Genomic DNA, 19,732 nt, shown 5'->3' on the forward strand with positions numbered 1-19,732 from the left:
AGTTGATGTTGATCTCGCGGGTTTAGGTCTTCGCAACATCCTTGGCAAGGAAGAGAGACCGTCAGGTGTCGCGTCTCCTCCCCCGACTCCAAGGAGCTTTCAAGGAAGTGTTTTAAAAGCACCGTGTGCTTAGTCTTGGTGCTTCCAACATCACATTGACATAGACCTTCTGATCTCTGTGCGTTATTTTACACCGGGTGGGAAAACTTAATCTCAAGTTATGGCAAAAATCATGTGATCTGCATATCTGAAATAAAATAAGAAGGAAAACTAGATCTCAGGAAAGTTGGTTTATGCTTCATAGCTGTAAAGCTTAGAAGTTACTTATTACTGAAGAAACACTTTTTTCAGTATTACGATTTATAAAATGTGTACATATAGCATATTAAAAGTAATAATTATTCTTGTGGGTTATATAAATACCACTTGGGTCAAAATAAAGTTTTATGCTATTTGAAAATGCCATTGTACCAAGAAGGATGTATAATCCATATGGCTGTGTGATTCTTTTAAGTATTTGAATATGGATTTTATGTAGTTTTATAAGTTAATTTGTAAGCTGGTTCTTGATATCAGACACCACGTACTAGAAAAAAATTTTAAATTTCAGTTAAGAAAACTAATAACATGATTTCACTCTTTCCCTAGGGTGACATTACTTCCATTCCAGAACTTGCTGACTACATTAAGGTTTTCAAGTAAGTGCACATGTTGGGAGGGAGCCCCCATTTTAGTGGCCAGTCTGTAAAAGGATTTTCCACATAAACACGAAATCACCATGGCAGAAAATAACCATCTTTACCAAACTGAAGTCACAGGGCTCGGGCAGGTGTTTGGCCCAGTAGGTTCAAGTTGCTCCTTGGGCAGCTCCCGTCCCGTGTGAGAATGCCTGCCTCCCAGCCCTAGTCCTGTGCTGTCACAGCATCTCACTGTTGTACATCCTCGGAGGCAGCAGGTGCTGGCTCGGGGACTGGAGTCCTTGACCCATGACGGGGACCCAGAGTGCGTTTCTGGTTCCTGGCTTCGGTGTGGCGCAGCCTTGCCTGTTGAGGGAAGCTAGGGAGGAAACAAGCAGACAAAAGACCTCTGTCTTTCAAGTAAGATGGATATTTACAAACACCGTTGTACTCACTGTTATCTTAGAAACACTTTTCATTAAAAAAAGCGGAAAAGGTTGAAGTGTAGATTGTAGCTGCCGCAGCCTCACAGCGCAGAGCCGGCCAGGCCGGGCAGTCTGTGAACAGCACACCGCGATGTGTCCTTGTTTACAGCTCCAGTCTGTCGGCTTCTGTTAAGTTTTTCATGAAACATTTTATTTATGGTTCATTTTTATCTTTTTTTAACTACTAGTCCTTCTATATTCCACAAAATGAATCAATAAAATTGGGCATCATGGTAGAGAGGGGGACAAGGAAAGATAATGTGAAATAGGCTTTTTTCCTTCGTGTAAGGTAGCAGCTATTATGAAGTGACCATTTAGCTAACGCCCTTGGACTAGCACAGAGGTTACGTTTCTGAGGTAAGGACAAGTCTGCAGATGCCACATCTACCCTCCTGTCCGCTTCTGCCTTCACATGCCCTCCGCTCCCTGTCACTCCTGGGCTGCTGTGACACACGGAGCAGCAGGCGGATGTCCTCGTCGGAAACCCCTCACCTGCAGTCAGGGCAACAGCACAGGTGTTCCAGACGTAATCCACAGACACATCTGGAAAGGACTCTGAGGAATTCTGGGACTTAGAATCTTGCATTTACTGGTGTGTTACCTTTGTCTGCGTATCCCTCCCGTGTGGTAAGATTAAGGAGAGATGAACTAGCTACCACTTAGAAAGACTGAAATGGAATGGAGGCTCTCCTGTGCGGCTCATGACATGGGGCTTCCCTGAGTACATGGAGAAGGGGCAGGCATGTGCAGTGCCAGCAACATTGACACAGACTGGCAGGATCTGACTTAATCGCATGCCAGGCTTGCGTCAGAGTTGCAACATTGTGAAATTTGACATTGAGAAAAATATTTCACAGTGGTTTTTCTCTTAATTCTGATTTATACATAGGCCAAAAAAACTGACTTTGAAAGGTTACAAGCAATACTGGTGCACCTTCAAAGATACGTCTATTTCTTGCTATAAGAGCAGAGAAGAGTCCAGCGGCACACCTGCTCATCAGATGAACCTCCGAGGTAAGGACAGCTTTGAGGGACCCGTGGACTGTCTGCTGGCCTAACAGTAACGTCCCTTGCTGCGGGATGGTGCCAGTGTGTCAAGCATCCTGCTGAGGTGCTTTTTGAATGTTGTGTTCCTTGGTCTTTTCATAGTTTGAAGTATTCAGATCCACATGGTTATTTTGTTGCGATCTTTGTGTGTAGGGCTGGCTTGAAGTGTGAGAATCTGCTTCCCTTGGTTGTCCAGGAAATTGATGGGATTCTTTTTCTGCTGTTGAAACTCGGGACACTGGCTGCTGTCGCTCCCGTTTGTCCAATCCTGTCTCCCTGTCAGGGACTGTTAGAAGCATCTTGAGACTTTGTCGGTTCTTCCCTCTGTTGCTGGGATCCTGCTGCCTTTCCTCACCTTCACTGAAGCAGGCTGGTCCCTCCCAGGGCCTAGAGCCTCTGGCTCTCCTCGTGGCATCCGCTGGCGAGGCTGACGCCCTTGGGGTTTAGACACACTCTGTCCCATCCACAGTGTCTGTTCCTATGTGCGTTCTTTGCTCTGCCCGCAGCATGGCTTGGGACGGCCTCACTCCTGTGGGTCTCCTCTTCCCAGGGCTGCTGTTGGAGGGCACAGGCCTGTGGGGCTAGAGCGTTAGCTCCTGTGGGGGTGGCTTCTGTGGGTTCTTTCCAGTGCGTTTCCCTCTGTCCTCTGGCAGCTCCCGCTTCCCGCGGCAGGGCAGTTGCTGTCAGGTCTGGTTCTGCTCCCCTCGGCGCTGTTATCACTGCAGTCACCAGGATTGCAGTTAGGAAGTGGTGACTCCTAAGGACCACTCTGCTGTGGCGCCCACAGCGCTCCTGTGTGCCCGTCGCTTGGTACACTTGCACAGGTTGTAGCAGATTGGCTGCTCTGGTCCATCCCGCACACTTCAGTTCTGTCTTCCTTACAGTAAAGGCTAACAGTAAAGTCCATTTTCCAGGTTTCCTTCTGATGAGATTCCAATAGCAGTCAGATGCACTTGTATGAAACCTGAACTATGAGCCGAGTTGGGGAGTTGGAGGGAGAATGTAGAGGAATGAGGTGGGTTCGTTCCTGTGATTATTCCTGGCGTCCTAGTTCCTTTGTCCCCTCTGTGGATTTTGTAGGTAGCTAGCTACTAGGGCACTTGGAAAGTTTGTGTAAAATGGAGTGAAGAGATAAGTTTACTTTGGTGTAAAGCAGGTTGGGAAGTCCATGTGTGTAATACGCAGAACAATCATTAGTAACATTCACACTAGTACAAAAGCATCAAAGAAAATGTTCTGCAAGTCATTCTGTGAGAATGACTCCTCCAAGACAACACTGGTACTTTGGCTGGTCTGAGGTTTGAATTTTGTTGAGTCCATTGTCCACTAGACACTTCAACCAAGTGCCCAAATGTGTGCCATACTACATGAATTCGGCCTCGGGGTCGTGTGAGCCGCTGCTTTGTACTTGGACACCTCTTCAAAACCACAAAACCTCATTCTGGGTAGAGCGGGTTCCCGTTTCCTTATGCCGGAGTTCTGTAATTTGCCCGACACTCTCAATTAGGCTCACTGTCTTCCTTTGCCTGGCCACGAGTTTCACTTCTGGGTCTTGACCATTATTTGTTACTCTGAGAGTCTGCTGGAGCTTCCTTCTTGTGTCCCTTTTGAGCTGCCCACGAGCTCCTCAGAGGACCCACTCTTGACTGAGACCCTGTCCAAGGTCTCCCAGCCCTGTGCTGGCTCTGCCTGTTACGTTGTTGGTTTCTCCACTGTAACTAAAAAGCCAAGTCCTGGGGAGGGAGCAATGGTGTAGTAAGCTGTCTGCTTTCTCATCATCTCCCAGGCCTCTCGCAGTGCACCAGTGCCACGGTGCTAAGAATCCCGTGTGGATTCCACTCTGCTGCTGAGCAAACCCTGTGATTCTGGAAAGCTGGCCTTCCCCTAGAAGTGAATGGTAAACTCTAAGGCCCCATGCAGACTGAAAATGCAAAGTGCTCAAAATCCATTTAGCTAACTATAATAAATTATGAATCCTGCGTCGCAAACCATGCTAGGTCCCAGTTGACAGTGCTCTCCCTCCCCTGTGAAACTGAGAGCATGCAGGGGTGAAGTTCTGAGGGGGGAGGGTTTTTTTCACCTGCACTGAGGCGAGCGAAACTGCTTAGAGCACCGTGATGTGCAAGTTCAGATCCAAGGGAAATTGAGATATGCAGAAGGAAGGAAGGAGACAGTGAGAGGGCTTGCCCTCCGCTGGGGCCCGGGCTGTGTGGACAGACCCTGGGAGGGGGCATGGAGACCCCGGGAGGGCCAGTGAAGGCGACTCCCACTAACACAATGGGAAGGTAAGTTAGTGAGCCGGGAACAGTGAAAACCACTGAGAGATTGTGAACACAAGAGTGATGGGGTCCACGATTGTCCTGCTGTGATATACAGAGGAGTTATTCTGGAGATAACGGTGATCGTGACAATGGCAGTGAAATGGAGAAGTGTAAAGAGGGGAAATTCAGTCAGTAGGGCTTTCAGTCCACGGGCTCGGTGCTGGAGTTGGGAGGAGCCCCGGGAGGGAGACATGCTGCCGCCTGGTGCAGTTGGCTCGAGAATGCCAAACTGAGATCGGAATGCTGAAGAGCCAGACGATGAGCTGAAGTTTGAGCCATGTTTGGTTTGAGGCACCTGAGGGAGAACTGTCTGGAGAAGATCTGGGCTGTTGGAGCAGGAGAGACCCATGCTGCAGGTACTGGTCAGTCGGCAGTTCGCACGAGTGGTGAGGCAGCCGCTGGAAGGCCTGTGTCAGGAGCAGGACGTGCACAGCGCTCAGGGCCGACGGGCTGGGAGAGGAATCCAGAGCGCACAGCCCTGGGTAGGTGATGGAGTGAGGGTGCATGGGTGCTCAGGGAAGGCTGTGTCAGGGGGCTGGCATGCACAGTAGGCTAACATACCACTGGTGATGCTGGCATTGTGCATCGCAGTGCAGGTCCTGGCTGCTCTGCTTCCTGTCCAGCTTCCTGCTCATCTGTCTGGTAAGGCAGCAAAAGCTGACCTAAGAACTAGGACCTGGGCTTCACGGTGGAGACGCACATGGAGTCCCTGGCATCTGGCTTTGGGCTGGCCTGGACCATTTGGAGGGTGAACCAGCAGAGGGAGAACCCCCCACCCCACCTCATACACACGCTCTTAGGCTGTCCTTCGAATAATCTTTTTTAGAATTGTTGTTTCAAAAAGAGCAGAGTGGCCTCTGTCCGTGCCATCTGAAAGGACAGTTGCGCCTCTGTGGTTTGTGGCACGTGAGGGGAGGCTGTGACCGTGCTCAGAGCAGGTCCGGTGGGCTGGCTGCGTTGACATCATGCTGCTCGCAGGCTCTGAGGTCCGTGGGCGCTGGCGAGTCAGGCCCAGCCTGTAGAGCTAGCGGTGCCCAGCTCCTCTCAACGGGTGGAGGAGGGAGGTGGTACAGATGGTGCCCAGGCAGGACCAGAGCCTGAACTTCAGGAAGGCGAGCGAGCATTATGCTTTCCTGGGCCTCTTGAGTGAAGCAGAGCCTGTAAAGGCTGCTCTGAAGGACAAGGAAATGTCTGACAGATTACAGTGGTTGTGATAAAATCTGGGGTGACTGATGTGCGGATAGCAGTCTACAGTGGGAGCTTCACGAAGCAGCACGCAGAGGGAGGAGGGGGAGGGGCTGCTCCAGGAGAGAAGACAGCCATGCTGCAAGAGGAGCGGGCACAGCGGACAATGAGAAAGGACGGACACGGCCCTGGGAGTGGTGACGTGGGACCAGTGAGGCACTGCGGCCTCGGTGAGGGCAAAGGGCCCAAGTAGACCCAGCCATTGAAATGAACACACTCGGGAGCAGAGGCACGTTCGGCTGACTATTCCTAAAGCGCTAAAACCATGGCTTATTGATTGGGGACTTGACTACAACGAGCAGATGACAAGAAACACACATTAATGGCGACACCGAGGGGGAGGGGTGGCACGTGTGATGCTGGGCCCTCAGTTGCTCTATAGACTCGAGGACCACATTGCTGCCAGCCTCCGTCACCTTGGCACAGGCCTGTGGAGTACCACGATTTCTTCAAGAACCTGGCACGTGTGTTCAGTGCCAGCACTGAGGCAGCACCCCTGAGTGCCCCAGGAGAGCCATGTGCCAAGCCTGCTGCCCAGGCCTGCCTGCTCGCTCCCGCGGGATCAGTTGGTCTCTGTAAGCACATTTTTGTTCTTAGTGCTTCTCTTGTATAAATGATGCACTTTGAAGATGCTAATGTGTGACAGAATTGATGTTTGTTTTCTGGTTGATTTTAAACAGAAAATGAAAGAGGTTGCAGCCTCTGGCTTTTCTGTTTTGTTTTGTTTTTTTCATTTCGCAGTTAACTCCCAGCGGGCTCTGCAATGGACAGCCAGGCCCGTGACTGCTCCTGGCTCTGGGGTCCCTTTGGCACGATGCACCTTCATACTTGGTGCGTTTGTTGGTGCTCGGAGCCGACGCCATCCTTGCCGGCTTCTCTGGTCCCGGACGGGCGGTCTTTGCTCCAGCTGAGAATGGCCCTGGTTTTGGTTGTTGGGTTTGTGTCTGGTGCACGTTGTAACAAGAGGCACAGTGTGTTACGTAGCTGCAGTTTTCTGGAAAAGATATTTTAGGAATTTTCTCACATGAATTTTTCCTTCAAGATCATTCAAAAAACAAACAAAAATACCACCTCCAGTAGCTTGCAGTTGCTTTCTGAGTATGGAAGCCAAAGTTTAATATTTAGAAGCAAACGGAAACAGGTTTTGAGATGAACTGTTACAAGGGAGAAGAGGGCTCTGCAGTAGGCAGCGGTGTAAAGTTGGAGATTGAGAATGCGGTGCTGCTGAGAAGCCTCTCGGGTAGGCGGCTCCTGCCCACATCCTCCCTGTCCAAGGCCTTCAGTGGAGAGGGCTTTCATCTCCTGATGGACCCGAGCTGAAGCTGACTTCTGCCAGGGGACAGTATTCTAGGCAGTCTGAGAAAAAACTGAAATAGACAGTGGTTGAAAATGTGTGAGGAAGGATTGGATTGCCTTCGTGAGGGGCCAGCTCAGGGTCAGTTTGAGTTTCTGCTGACACCTGTCTGCTCAGGGCTTGTTTTTGTTTATATTTAAGTTAGTTTCTTGCCGCCCACCGGCCCTCTGAGCAGCCTTGAATATTAGGAAGTAGAAGCTGTGGGTGGTTGCGCCAGTTAAGGTCTGGCAGAGTGGCTGTGATGCAGAGAAGGCGAGCTGGAGGCGCTGTGTGGTCAGTGGATCCGTGCTGCCTTGCAAAGCGGGGAGGTGAAGACCTGCTGTGCCGGGGAGTTGGCGGGTGGAGGTGCTGCAGAAGAGCTTGCCAAGGATGGGCATTTGACAGAGCCCTACCAGACAGCACATCCCGTGTCGGGGTGCCTGGCTACCAGTCCTGATTTCAGCTTCCTGTTCATGGGTGCCCCAAGAGACAGTGCAGGGAAGAGGACTCAGGCCGTGGGCTCCCTGTCCTCTGGGCGGGCGGGATGGGTTTGCCCCGCCCCGCTGTTGGGAGGCAGTTGGGAAGTGGGCCAGCAGATGGAGGATCTTGCTCTCTGCCTTTCATGTGTATGAGGTTTGACTGTTTAAGAGAGGAGGAGAGACAGATCTTCCATCCGATGATTCACTCCCCAAATGGCCGCAACGCCTGAAGCTGAGCCAATCCGAAGTCAGGATCCAGGACCTTCTTCTGGGTCTCCCATGCAGTTGCAGCATCCCAAGGCACTGGACCGACCTTCATTGCTTTCCCAGGCCACCTGCAGGGAGCTGGATGGGAAGCAGTGCTGCCAGGATTAGAACCAGCACATGTATGGGATCCCGGTGTGTGTAGGGGGAGGACTTTAGGTGCTAGGCTACTGTGCCGGGCCCAGTGTTTGACTTTTTTAATTCAAAAAGCTTTAGGATGGTCAGGATTAGGGTCAGGATTAGGGTTAGGATTAGGGTTAGGAGGGTCTGTTAGCAGTCGGTAGATGGAAATTACAGAACTGAGTAACTGGGTTGCCATGGCGGCAGGTAGCTGGGCTGGCACAGGATGAGTGTTAGCTCAGGTGGCGCCCGGCCAGTGCCTTTGTACCCACACTGGCTCCTGCGTCACCACTCACTGATTTCTCAGGAGTTTGCAGAGGCCTGGTTGGTGCAGAATTACTCTGGACCGTCTTGAAGCATTAATGATACATTTGCCGAGAATTTGCTTGTTCTGGCACCTCTGTTTTTAACTTCTGCAGGTTAAATGGCCTCACAACTTCCTTAACATTCCTGAAACTTACAGAAGTGGGACTATTTATATGTAAAAAGACTGCCGAGGGGGCAGCAGCCCTCAAAAGTCAAGATGGGAGTAGCTTCTGGGGGGCAGACTGCCTGCCAGAGTGGGAGAAATGACCACGCGGGGTTTTTCCTGCACCCCGGGGTGCTTTAGCTGGTCACTCAGAACTGGGCCACTTGCTTGAGGCTGCAGCAGCCACACCTGGGGGTGGTGAGGTGTGCACACAGCGCTGGTGAAGACCCGCACACGGGGAGGCCAGAGCTCAGCGCAGCTGTCTGAAGAACCTTGGGCAGCTCTGGCAGCGCCTGCCTGTCCCCGAAGGCGCAGTGGCAGTGCTGTGGCCCTGTGCCACAGGTCCTGGGGGCTGGCCTGAGGTGGTGAGCTCTGTGGTCCCTCCCTGACCTGAGTGTGGGGCCTGCAGCAGGGGTCCGCTTGCGTGACCCGTACAGGACTGGACAGGCTGACCCTCACGCAGCCAACGAGGGGCCTTGTGTTAGCCGGGGATGGCTGAAATCTAAGCGCCTGAATTTGTTTTCTGATGTTTATTTTCATTACAGGATGTGAAGTTACCCCAGATGTAAACATTTCAGGCCAAAAATTTAACATTAAACTCCTGATTCCCGTAGCAGAAGGCATGAATGAAATCTGGCTTCGCTGTGACAATGTAAGTTTCCCAACTAAAATCAGTCTTGATGTTCTCTGCTGGAAAGAGCCCCGCGTGGTGCACACAGCAGACGTGCAGCGCGGGCTCTCCTCCTGCAGGAAAAGCAGTACGCACACTGGATGGCGGCGTGCAGGCTGGCCTCCAAGGGCAAGACCATGGCCGACAGCTCCTACAACCTGGAAGTGCAGAACATCCTCTCCTTCCTGAAGATGCAGCATTTAAACCCCGACCCTCAGCTGATCCCAGAGCAGATCACGACGGACATCAACCCCGAGTGCCTCGTGTCCCCTCGCTACCTGAAGAAGTACAAGAACAAGCAGGTAACCTGTGTCACGTGATGGCATGATGGTGACCTGATTAGGACAGATAATGAGTGGAGTCTATTTTCAAATGTTTATCACTTTAAAAGGACAGATAAGTGTGCTTATGGTACAACATAAGGAAATTAACTCCTTTACCCACCCTGTTCAGAATTGCTTTCCTGGAAATTAACGCCCTGGAAGGACTGCTGCTCAGGAAAGTGGTTTGGTAGCACAGCGGACCAGTTCCTCACGGAAGGTTCTCAGGGCAGGCTGGCATGCCGTCGGCCCAGCTGCATGCCAGAAAAACAGCCTTCGGCTCGGGGTGGGGCGGGTGCAAAGATGACCTTCTAATGCTTGTTTTTCCTCTAGTTATGTTTTTAATTGGGGAATCCATTAGTCATTCAAACATTACTCCGGAATACTAATTTTGAAATGAGTGTTTACCTGTTGGTCTGAGGTTACGCAGCTAGATGTCCTGGGACATTCTGCCCGCGGGGCTGTCACCGCAGCCTGGGTCCCTGCGGAGACGCTCGGGCCGCGGAGGGCAGGAAGGAATGGAGGAAGTGCTGCCCAGGACGTGTGGAATGTGGACTCCAAGTTAAAAAGGGAAAGTGAAGCAAGCACTGTTTCCTTTGCACTATTTCATTTAGCAAGTACTTATAAAGAAACTTGTTTTTCAAGTGAATTCATTGGCCTTCAAAGGCAGGGAATAATTTCATATCCTAATGACAAAGCATTTCACTGTGAGATGTCAGGAAAGAAGGAGGTCAGAGTGGAATTGGGAGGCCTGCCAGGTGCTGGTTTTGTTGCCAGTAATCTGTATTGCACGTTAGTCGTCCCAGCCCTGAGTTCAGTGCATTGTCCACTGGAAATTCCCTTCAAGTTAAGCAGGTGGTTTCACTGGCCTATGGCTGGCTGGCGGGCAGGCGGTACGTGTGTGGTCCATGGTTAAGGGGCCTTATGCAGGTTGGCATCTTACCAACTGCACATTCTTCTTCAATTTTGGGCTTACCAACTGTTCCCAGAAGGCTGGACTGTGTGACTGCACTGGCCCGAGCCAGGGCTGCGCTGCGGGCACAGGAGCCCGCTTTCCCTCTTGGAGAAAGTCACCAAGGTGGCTCTGGCACACCAATGTGTTCATGAATTTGCCATGTTGTTGTTAAATTAATAGGAGTCTGATTATTTGACTTGAAAAGGGTCGTTTATTGGCATTAATCCTGACAACTAGACTACCACGTTTGCAGCCACTGCTCCTGTGTAGTATACGGCATCTCTGTATTTTCCTTTCCAGGAAAAAGGATGCAAAAAGCAGATGGTAACGGAGGGCTTTGTGTTGGTGTGAACAGAGGGCACTGCGCTGACGTATGCCTGTGACTTGTTTCTCGGAGGCAGTGCATGGATCATGGTTTCGGACTAAATCTGAAAAGATTTTCAAGTCTTTTGAAAATTTTTATTTGCTACTACAATAATTAGCTTTATCCTAACCAGTAAGAACTTGGTACCCTGGGGGAGGAAGAAAGCATTTGCTTTTCGTATTTTTCTCCCTATCAATTTCTGCCATTAATTTTAGTAACACTTAACATTCTGAAAACCATGGAGTGTCCTTCAGGATTCTACAGGGAAAGTACTAGCTGCTTCCTCCTTTTCATTCTTGCATTTACTTTGCTTGGTTTCCATCTAAAAGTAATTTTTTGCATGATGTTTGGCTGAAATTTTGATTTGCAGGTTACCGCAACTTTTTCTTTGCTTCATTGCCATTTTTTTCTGATTGCCTTTTTTTTTTCTTTCCGCTTCCTTTTTCTTTCCTCGCATTGCCATCTACAGCCAGGCTATGTAAGACACTTGGTAAGTTTTCTATATTTGCCAAAAGAGAAAGAAAGGAAGAAAAAATGTTAAAAATCATAGCGTCTACATAAAGTAAATAATTGATCACTTTTGAAGTCTGCAGAGTATTGTGCTTTTACATACATTCCAGCTGTAACAGCCGTAGACGCTGACTGACTGTGCTGTTGCTTAGTTTAAGCTCCTGCGTAGGCACTTTAGAACACCTAGCCCTGGGGTACACTCCAGTGGGGCAGTTGTGTGACTAACAGTGCTGTAGTTTCTGACATTTTGTATTCCTTTAGTAAAATGTCCAAGCACAGCTTAAGAAATCTGACACATACTACCAAGAGGCTACCTGAGTGTGAAAAAATAGAAATCTGTGTGTAACTTGCACAGAACACACGGTGTGTATACTTTGTGAAGACCTCCCTCAGCTGTGGTCAAGATACAATCCTAATTCCATTTCTTACCAATCATGATTTCTGTTGATAGTAAATAGTTTATCAGTGTTTTCATAATCAAATTCTTTTGTGGTAAAATCAAGATTAAAACCATTATTTAATTACCCTTCAGATAACAGCAAGAATCTTGGAGGCCCACCAGAACGTGGCTCAGATGAGTCTCATTGAAGCCAAGATGAGATTCATCCAGGCCTGGCAGTCACTGCCTGAGTTTGGCATCACACATTTCATTGCAAGGTCAGTGGGCACATGTTTACTGTCACTTAAAAGTATGTGTTTTATAGTATTCAAGTTCATGAATTTTAGGCTAGTCCAAACAGGCTTATAACTCAAACATGCCATGTATTAACAACTGAGGAGCAGAACAGTTTTAGGAGGGGTGTGCAGAGAAATCTTCAATACCTTAGTGAGGAGTAACTAATCTTTGTGTCCTACCTAGTAAGGTATGTGGGAGTCCAAGCTGACTGTTTCCTGTCTGTTCTAAGCTTTCCTTATTGGTCTATCTGATCTAATTTTGGGGGGGGGGGTGCTCTGGAGCGACCCTGATGGTCATTGCAAGAGAGGATGGGGAGCCAAAGTTGGAACTAAGTAAGGACCAGAGAAAGCAGAATAGTATCCTATAACTATGTTAAGATGTATAGCAGCCGGTTGTGTATAAACTAAAAGTCAAGTAGTCACAGGATGTGGTTAAGAACTTGCATTTTCTAACATATTGGTCACCCAGTACCTTGTCAGTTAACTCCATGATGTAAATTGTTGAAGTTGTGTAGTGGCTTTTCATTGGAGGGGATGATATTCTGCCAGCTCTACTTTCAGACCAGGGATGGTCTCCCAATGAAACTGTTGAATTTATCTGGACAATAAGATGCTGGACTCTCTGCATGGTCCATGCCCGCAATGAAGGAATCATGACTGGATATGAACTGTACTACTGTAACAATATGGAGGAATTAATAGGGGGAATCCCAGAGCCTATGAAATAAAAAAAATTAAGGGAAACAGGAAAGCATGATCAAATACAAAATATCAATAATATGAAAGTGGGGAAAAAACTATCTAGAAACCACACCCCATGTTTTTAAGCGTTTGTTATAATCCATCCTCCAGGTTCCAAGGGGGCAAAAAGGAAGAACTTATTGGCATTGCGTACAACAGACTCATTAGGATGGATGCCAGCACAGGGGACGCCATTAAAACATGGCGGTTCAGCAACATGAAACAGTGGAATGTAAACTGGGAAATCAAAATGGTAAGGTCTCTGCTTAGTTTCCTCTTAACTACTGGGGTTTCTCAATTTCTAAGAACATCGTGACTTGCTTGGCATATTTACCTTGGTGTGCGTCCCTCCTGTGACGGATGAATAGCTTCCACTTAGATAGTAGTGACCAGTGTCAGATGTCCCCTGCGTGCTTGCCACGTTCGTGGATGTTTCCATGTGCCGTGCTCCTCTTAAGGTGCGTGGATCACAGCGAAACGTCCAGTCCATGCCCCGGCACGGCTGAGGTCCAGTCTGCTCAGACTCACGGCCCAGCCCTGTGATGCCTGGCGCATCTTACCAATATAAAGCCTGTTGCCTGTAGGCTGTGTAAGTCATGTGGTTTAGCCCTGTCATTTACTGGAATCCTGATTCTAACAGTGAGGCATCTGACATGATACGGAACAGTTAAAGCCCATACACAGCAGTAGACTGCGTCCCAGGAGACATTTCAGTCATTCACTCACCAGAGCCCATGTGGGGAAACGCCATGCGTTCTGAAAAGGAAGACTAGGACTTGGACAAGGGCTTGAAGGCCTGCTTGCTGCAGTGCGTGGCGAGCGCGGTGCCGTGCGCACCCGGCCGTGCGCAGCGTCCAGGGCCTCGGGCCTCACTTTGTCCTCGTTCCAGGTCACCGTCGAGTTCGCAGATGAAGTGCGATTGTCCTTCATTTGCACCGAGGTCGACTGTAAAGTTGTTCACGAATTCATCGGTGGCTACATCTTCCTGTCAACACGTGCGAAAGACCAAAATGAGAGTTTAGATGAAGAAATGTTCTACAAACTCACCAGTGGTTGGGTGTGAAAGAAGTGTGATCAAACACTGCAGCCATTACAATATTTAACTTTAAAAAGCTGTTGTCTGTTATATGCTGCTTAATAAAGTAAGCTTGAAATTTATCATTTTATCATGAACTTTTTGCCTTACTAGACTGGTTCATATGTGCACTAACGAGCACGACTATTAATCTGTTACATTGATACCGCATGTGGACTGAGGCGTGTGGCACGCGTCCCCAGGGGCCACACATGGGAAACTGAATTAGTGGGCAAGTCAGGAACAAATGGTCACTGATTTACACTAGCTGAACTAAGATAAAGCCATTACTTTAAAGTTCTCCAGGGCATAACCTATATGAAGTCTATTTATCATGTTTAATGCATGTGTTTTAATGTATGTTTAATTTGATGTCATGTTTTAATATATCCTACTTCCTGATAGCCATGGACCCCTCACCCCACCCCCTAAAGTAGAAATCAAGCCGGCAAAAGATGCCTGATACTTTATAGTATCATTGTTTGACCTTGAAGGAAAATGCTGTTTTGTCTTTTATGCTTGGTTTGTTTCGTCCTTGAGTAAGCATGTGTGTATATTGTCTTGTTTTTATTTTACACCATACTGTATTATGACACTTTTAGTATTCACCAGCATATCACTGTCTGCATAAAATATGCAACTTTTGCATTATAATATGAAGGTCTATGAAGTATGCATTTTTTGTGTAACTAATGTACAAACACAAATTTTATAAAATTGTACAGTTTTTTTAAAACTACTCAAAATTAGCAAGTGGCTTAAACGTAGCATCTTTGCATTAATTAAATGCCTTTCAAAGATATGGTTAATATGCAGTTTTAGTATCTGCTAAGTTAAGAATGACTTCCTGATGGTCATGATTTGCCATAGTGTCCTTAACTCTACGCCTGGCCTGGCTCTGCTCTGGTCTGCTGCGCTGTTACAACCTGCATTGGTGCTAGTCAGGAAACTGAGCTCACACAGCCCAGGGGGGCCGGGAGGGGAGGAGTACCAGTATTGTCCAATAATCCATGGTTGAAAGACTGTATAAATGCATTTTATTTTAAATAAAAGCAAAATTGTTTATTTAAAACTCCGTTTGTACTTCTTTTTACAAACCAGGTGTGAGCGCAGCAGAGCCGCCTCACCTCCGGGCGCGTTAGCATCGGGAGGCCCTGGTTCCCGGGTCACTCACCCTTGAGACTCACCCTTCAGCCTGAAACTCAGAACCAGGCTGACTGGCATTGACTTTGCTTACCAGACCCTCGTCTTCCTGTTGTCACTGCTGTCTGCATCACCCACATGCAGCTTTAAAAGCAAGGCTCTGACTACAATCTCTTTTGCTTTTCTTTATACTCAACAAGCCACATACAGCAAGCCTGGCTCAAGAAGGGGTGTCTTCCCATCAGTCACCTGCTAGAAGCCTGCATTACACTTGCAGCTCTGGAATCCCCAGTGTATGGCTTCTGGCACGCCACCCAGCAGAGCTCTGGCTGCATCTCAACTGTGGTGCCCCTTCATTGCCTGCGCAAGAAGCTGCCCAACCCTGGGCAGCTCACATTGCCAACTGGCTGCCCCCCTGCCTCCCTGCCCTCAGTCACTCCCACGTGTTTCGGAGACTTGGAAGAGCTCTATTATTCTCTATTAAACTTACGTTTCCAGGCAGCCCAAAATGCTGCCTCATCTGAAGCCACCAAGTTGGGGCGCTCTAGGGCACTCTATCTTACTGCCCTCAGTGCCCACTGCAGCACACACACAGACCTGTCAACCAGCCGAGGATCAAAAAATCCTTACGTACTTGCAAACACAGGCTTCTTCTGTGCTGGACAGGTACAGACTTCTTACTCCCCACGCAGTAACCACGTACACATCCTTGCCATGAACTAGTTAGGTATCCTAAGTAACAGGTGACAAAGTATGTGAGGGGACAGGTGCAGGTGACAGGACAGCACAACACTTTCATCCCAGGTACCCGGGACCCTCAGCAGCTCTGGAGCCAATCCCTGCCTTGAGTATTACAGTTGGGAAGTTGTGGAATTCTTTGAATGTCCTACCTTTACAGCCTCAGTTTAACACCGAGTGGGCGAGCTGCAGACCGGCGCACATTAGGACGCAAGCCAAGAGTGAATGATGTCAACTCAGTGTCTCCGACTGGCTCGGGACAGACACTGCCAGGTGCCTGAGCCTTGGCCGCACAAGGTGCCCAGAGGCTCACGCCTGAGCATGAGGGAATGAGGTGGACAGGTGCCGCTGAAGGGCTCCCAGCAGTGGGTGGGGACACGGGCCCGTCCCCTTTGGACTTGTGCTCTGTAGCCCACAACATACTAAAAATGGCAGCGTTGGTCATAATGGGTTATTCCGGGCAGGTTTTGGGAAAATCCCTGTCGGGTCGGCAGGCTCTTCTGTGGTTAGGGTTTAGACACTCCCTGCTCCCCGCTGCTTGGAATGAGGCAGCACAGCCCAGGAGACAGGGATGTGGGTCAGGCAGGGGGGACGTGCCGAGGCGTGCTTTCTGCTTTGGTGCTCTTACTGAGTCTTAAATCCAGCTTCCCCATGTTACGATGGGGCCCAATAGGCCAAGTGATGGGTGCACCTGCCCTGCTGCAGTCCGCACCAGGGCAGAGCTCCAGGCAGGACTCAGGTTTCCAACTCCCTACATAGTCATGTTACAGCCAGGCCTGCATGGAGCCCCGGGGCCCTACTGCGGGGGACTTCACAAAGCACACACAGGCCTGGGGGGAGCCCCAGGGAGCTCTGGCCACGGTGGGTGCTCTTGGCGACACTGCCCCAAATCCCTTCTCACTGCTTCTCTTGGGTCAGCAGGTTTGAGACCTGCTGGAAGAGTCTGGTGTAGTTAATGAGTAATCTTAACTAGGTACAAATAGTTTCTGCACAACCTTGAACTTCAAAGTAAAGGAGCTGGAACCGTGAACTTTGCAGAAGAAAAGCCAGTCACAGTTCTCAAATCTCCAACCCTCTTAGCCCCAACCAAACATGTATTCTATTCTCTGCACCACAGTTCCTACTCTTTCATATGAAATAGCCTTACGGGGACACTTGTAATTATTAATTATTGATGTAGGATTAAGTCAAACCAAGTTCTTGGTCACTAATTTTTCTAAAAAACACACCGCATAGTGAAATGCTGAAGTCCACGTTGTAGCTGCGATGCGCCTGACTTGGCCCAGCGGGAGGCCTGGCCGGCCCTTCCGTCTGCCCTGGTCGCTGCATCACATCTCAGTCCCACACTGTCGCCCTTCTCTCCACCCAAACTTCTACCTGAAGTTGGAGAAGCAGTGGGCCTGTTTTGAGACTAGAAGTGTGACAATTCCAACATGGCAAAGGAAACATCAGAGTGAAGAGGCAGCCCACAGAACAGGAGGGAGAAGTACAAATCAGCCAGCTACACCTGACAAGGGTTATAATCAGATTGTGTGAGCAACTCGACAGCCAAAATACTCCAACACTGTGACTTTAAAACGAGTACAGCCAAGTGGGTGAAGATGCCCACGTCCCACGCAGCCTGGGTTCAGCCCCCAGCTCCAATTCCAGCTTGAGCAGACCCTGGGAGCAGCCAGGCTCTTGGGAGACGTGCACTTGGGAGTTGCTTGCCCCAGCCCCAGCCCGTGTGGGCATGTAGGCAGGGAGCCAGCGAGCAGACTGGCGCTCTCTGTCTCTGTTTCATGTTGTACAGCAATCACTTCAGACAGTGCTCCGATAGCACGCGATGGCCAGCGGCCGCACGAGAAACCCGGGGGACACAGCCAGAACCGCACTGGAGCGTCCCCTCATTCCAGGTAGACTGTTAGCCAAATCAGCGGCCAGATGCCAGGCAAGCAGGTGCAGAAGGCGCCCTTGCACATGCTGGGAGGAGGGTCAATTGGGACACCCAGACTGGGAAACAGTATGGAGATTTCTCAGGAAACTGAAAATAGCACTACCCTGTGACCTGGCAGTCCCGGTCGTGGGGAGGAGCCAAGGCAAAGGAAACAGAAACATCTGGACTTCCACATCTGTTGCCACACCATTCACAGCAGACAGAGGATGGAGGCAACCTATGTGTCCATCACAGGGTGAATGAGCAAAGCCCACGTGGTGGGTGTACAGAAGATGTAAAGAGGTGAAGTGTTGGACCAGTGCTGTGGCGCTGCTCATGGCCGCCACTCAGTGCTGGCGCTCCGCGTAGCTCTGCGCCACAGTCCAGTCTCGGCTTTCCATCTGGCTCCTCGCTGACACACCCGGGACAGCAGCAGAGGCCGGCCCGAGGCCCTGAGCCGCCGCGTGGGCCTGGCAGCCCTGGCCGTTGCAGTCATTTGAGGAGGGAGTGAGAACAGGAGAGATTCTCCTCTAACTCTTTCAAATAAAGAAAAACATTTTAAAGAATGGTAATTTTTTGGAAAGAGTTATTTTTACTGGAAAGTGAGATTTTACAGAGTGAAGGCCAGACAGAAACACCTTCATCTGCTGGTTCACTCCCCAAGTAGCCGCAATGGCCAGAGCTGAGCCGATTCGAAGCCAGGAACCTGGAGCTTCCTCTGGGTCCTTTATGCAGGTGCAGGATCCCAAGGCTTGGGCCTGTCCTCTCCTGCCTTTACAAGCTACAAGCAGGGAGCTGGATGGGAAGAGCAGTAGCCATGATTATAACCAGCATCCATATGGGATTTCGGGCATGCGAGGTGAGGACTTCAGCCACTAGGCTACCACACCAGTCTCCAAATAAAGAAATCTTCAAATAAGCAAATAGGGAGAAACGATTTTGAATTTCACTCTAAAAAAAAACCAAAAGATAAATGGTGTGGGGGAGGGGTGTGCGGTGGCACTGTGACTTAACGGGCTAATGGTTCCAGCTGTGGCACCAGCATCCCATATGGGCGATGGTTCAGGTATCAGCTACTCTATTTCCAGTCCATTGTCTGCTTATGGAATGGGAAGCAGCGAGGCTAGTCTAGGTTCGTGGGCTCCTGTACTCTCACAGGAGACCCAGAAGAAGCTCCTGGCTCCAGCTTTGGGTCAGCTCAGCCAACTTTCTGGTAACCATTTGCATAGTGAACCAGTGAAGACCCCTCTGTCTCCTTCTCTGCATATCTGCCTTTCAAATAAAAATAACTTTTTTTCCTTAAGATTTATTTTTATTGCAAAGTCAGATACACAGAGAAGAGGAGAGACAGAGAGGAAGATCTTATGTCTGATGATTCACTTCCCAAGTGACTGCAAAGGCTGGTGCTGTGCTGACCCGAAGCCAGGGCCAGGAACCTCCCCCAGGTCTCCCACGTGGGTGCAGAGTCCCAAGGCCCCGGGCTGTCCTCGACTGCTTCCCCAGGCCACAAGCAGGGAGCCAGATGGGAAGTGGAGCTGCCGGAATTAGAACCACTGCCGATATGGGATCTCGGCGTGGTCAAGCAGAGGACTTAAGCTGCTAGGCCACGCCACCAGGCCCAAAAATAACTTTTAAAAAGAAAAACAAAACAAAAAAACGATAATTGGGGGCCAACACAATGGCTCAGTTGACTAATCCTTTGCCTGTTAGCACCAGCATCCCATATGGGGATGGTTTGTGTGCCAGCAGTTCCACTTCCCATCTAGCTCTCTGCTTGTGGCCTGGGAAAGCAGTCAAGGACGGCCCAAAGCCTTGGGATCCTGCACCTGCGTGGGAGATCTGGAAGAAGCGCTGGCTCCTAGCTCCGGATCAGCTCAGCTCCGGCTATTGTAGCCATTTGAAAAGTGAACCAGCAGATGGAAGATTTTTCTGTCTTCTCTCCCTGTGAATTTGTCTTTCCAATAAAAAAAAAAAATGTAGGGCCCGGCGCAATGGCGCAGTGGTTAAGATCCTTGCCTTGCACGCCCGGGATCCCATATGGGCGCTGGTTCTAATCCCGGCAGCCCCGCTTCCCATCCAGCTCCCTGCCTGCAGCCCGGGAAAGCAGTCCAAAGCTTTGGGACCCTGCACCTGTGTGGGAGACCCGGAAGAGGCTCTTGGCTTCGGAACGGCATAGCATCGGCGGT

The 19,732-nt window shown here is 49.7% G+C and overlaps 1 protein-coding gene across 3 annotated transcripts in view; it reads left to right on the forward strand.

Annotated features, from left to right (window-relative positions):
• Positions 1-14,820, forward strand: part of LOC121168166 (fermitin family homolog 2) — an 88,020-nt gene extending 73,200 nt beyond the window's left edge. Inside the window, exons 9-16 of one of the 3 annotated variants that reach the window (XM_040998000.1) lie at positions 649-698; positions 2,052-2,176; positions 8,986-9,092; positions 9,191-9,412; positions 11,219-11,239; positions 11,792-11,916; positions 12,787-12,928; positions 13,565-14,820. In XM_040998000.1, the coding sequence (XP_040853934.1) occupies positions 649-698; positions 2,052-2,176; positions 8,986-9,092; positions 9,191-9,412; positions 11,219-11,239; positions 11,792-11,916; positions 12,787-12,928; positions 13,565-13,738 (966 nt within the window). In that variant the 3' untranslated portion in view covers positions 13,739-14,820. The remainder of the gene's footprint in view (positions 1-648; positions 699-2,051; positions 2,177-8,985; positions 9,093-9,190; positions 9,413-11,218; positions 11,240-11,791; positions 11,917-12,786; positions 12,929-13,564) is intronic. The other 2 variants (XM_040998002.1, XM_040998001.1) reach the window with 2 other exon arrangements.
• Positions 14,821-19,732: the final 4,912 nt, after the last annotated feature.

This window comes from Ochotona curzoniae, unplaced genomic scaffold (assembly GCF_017591425.1).
Source record: "Ochotona curzoniae isolate NIBS_2020 unplaced genomic scaffold, NIBS_Ocur_1.0 patch71, whole genome shotgun sequence".
Taxonomy (NCBI): domain Eukaryota; kingdom Metazoa; phylum Chordata; class Mammalia; order Lagomorpha; family Ochotonidae; genus Ochotona; species Ochotona curzoniae.